Source organism: Contarinia nasturtii, unplaced genomic scaffold (assembly GCF_009176525.2).
Source record: "Contarinia nasturtii isolate CC-2019 unplaced genomic scaffold, AAFC_CNas_1.1 Cnas_scaffold_1456, whole genome shotgun sequence".
NCBI lineage: Eukaryota > Metazoa > Arthropoda > Insecta > Diptera > Cecidomyiidae > Contarinia > Contarinia nasturtii.
Window position 1 is genome coordinate 1 of NW_022198793.1, and position 1,497 is coordinate 1,497.

At 41.0% G+C, this 1,497-nt stretch overlaps 1 protein-coding gene across 1 annotated transcript; it reads right to left on the reverse strand.

Annotated features, from left to right (window-relative positions):
* Nucleotides 1-219: 219 nt before the first annotated feature.
* LOC116346225 lies at nt 220-1,468 on the reverse strand. Its single transcript, XM_031776156.1, has 2 exons — nt 498-1,468; nt 220-408 (listed from the first exon to the last, which is right to left on the reverse strand). The coding sequence occupies exons 1-2, from the start codon at nt 1,219-1,221 to the stop codon at nt 275-277; spliced, it is 858 nt and encodes a 285-aa protein (XP_031632016.1). The 5' UTR covers nt 1,222-1,468; the 3' UTR covers nt 220-274.
* Between the last annotated feature and the right edge of the window lie 29 nt (nt 1,469-1,497).

Below are 1,497 nucleotides of genomic sequence, written 5' to 3' on the forward strand. Positions count from 1 at the left end.
CAGCTCGTGTTAATGTATTGCATCATGTTTACAATTATAAAAGTGACTGTATAGTCAATAATGAAAAAAATTCACCACACATATTATTTTTGACAGTAGACTCAGTGCGGTCGTTCTTTGTCGGAATAAACCTTATAATTCTATGAACAAAATCACACAAATATGAAATAGTCAATACGAAATTTGAAATTCAGATTCTATCCGATAGATGGCGTTACGGTTTGGCACGTCGACATGTCTCTCATATACGTGCCATTCCCTTGGAAGGCTGCTACTACTGCAGCTGCAGATGTCCATTGTTGACATTCTGATTCTGACCTCGATACAACGGCAATGGCTGATTGTTGACAACACGGCGTGGTCTCCGTACATTTGGATGAATTGTCCGCTTGAACACCACGCATTCACCTACCGAATGATATATAACAAAAACACATTGCATGTATAACAATTGCTTTACAATGTGTATCAATTTCAATTGATTGCATAGTGCATACCTTTGTAGAGGATCAGCTCCGCTGCAGCGATATCACGATGCCATACACTTGTGAGCGTTGGTCGTGCTCCGGCAGCTCCCTCAATTTCAAAGTTTGTGACATTTGGTAGCCATGTTTTGAAGAAGCGTTGCTTCTTTGACACCAATCGACCTGCATTCGGTCCATCTCGAAGAGTTGCAGCAATGACATCGCCCATATCTCGCATCTCGCGCCACATTCGTTCAATTGTTCGTCGCATTTGTAGTAATCGTTTGCTTACATTGGTTACAATGAGTGTTGGTAAGCCAACAATTGGATTTGGTTCACAACCCACACATGTCTTGTATCGATCACGTCGAGTTTCTAGTGGAAATCGTTTGAAACACAATGGACAATGTTGTGATGTCATGTATTCATCGACCATTCGAATGATGCAATTGCCACGTTTCATAATGGCTGCAAGCAGCTTCCGTGTGCCTGGACATCGCACATGTTTCTTAATCTTAATTAGTGAATTAGCTGGTGTTGATCCGCTGGCTCCCATGTAGAAGATTGAGGGTTGATTGTGAACCATTTTGCATGCCGTCTTGTCGATTGCACGAACCGATTCGATATACTTGTCCAGTCCTAAGCGTGTATACTGTTTGGTTGAATATGTTTCAATGCCATCATTCATTACACGTAATCGATGTTCAATGTACGAACGCCATGATGGTCCTTTTGGCGATGGCATTTCACCAATCATAGCTGCAATTCGATTACGATCAGCTTGCTCTTCGAAAGTAAACAATCGTGTGATTCGTTCGGCTTTTGCATTACGTCGGCCTTGTTTCGCATCCCAGTGATATCGCTTGCTGAATATACGCAAATTCACCTAACAAAATGAGAACAACAAAAATAACATTGTATTCACAATTACAATCACTTTACCAACGATATAGATACGCCATCGGAACAAATTTGGGAATCGAATTCCTTTTTGTTGTGCACAAGTTTGAGAATTTTCTCCACATCGAAGAAT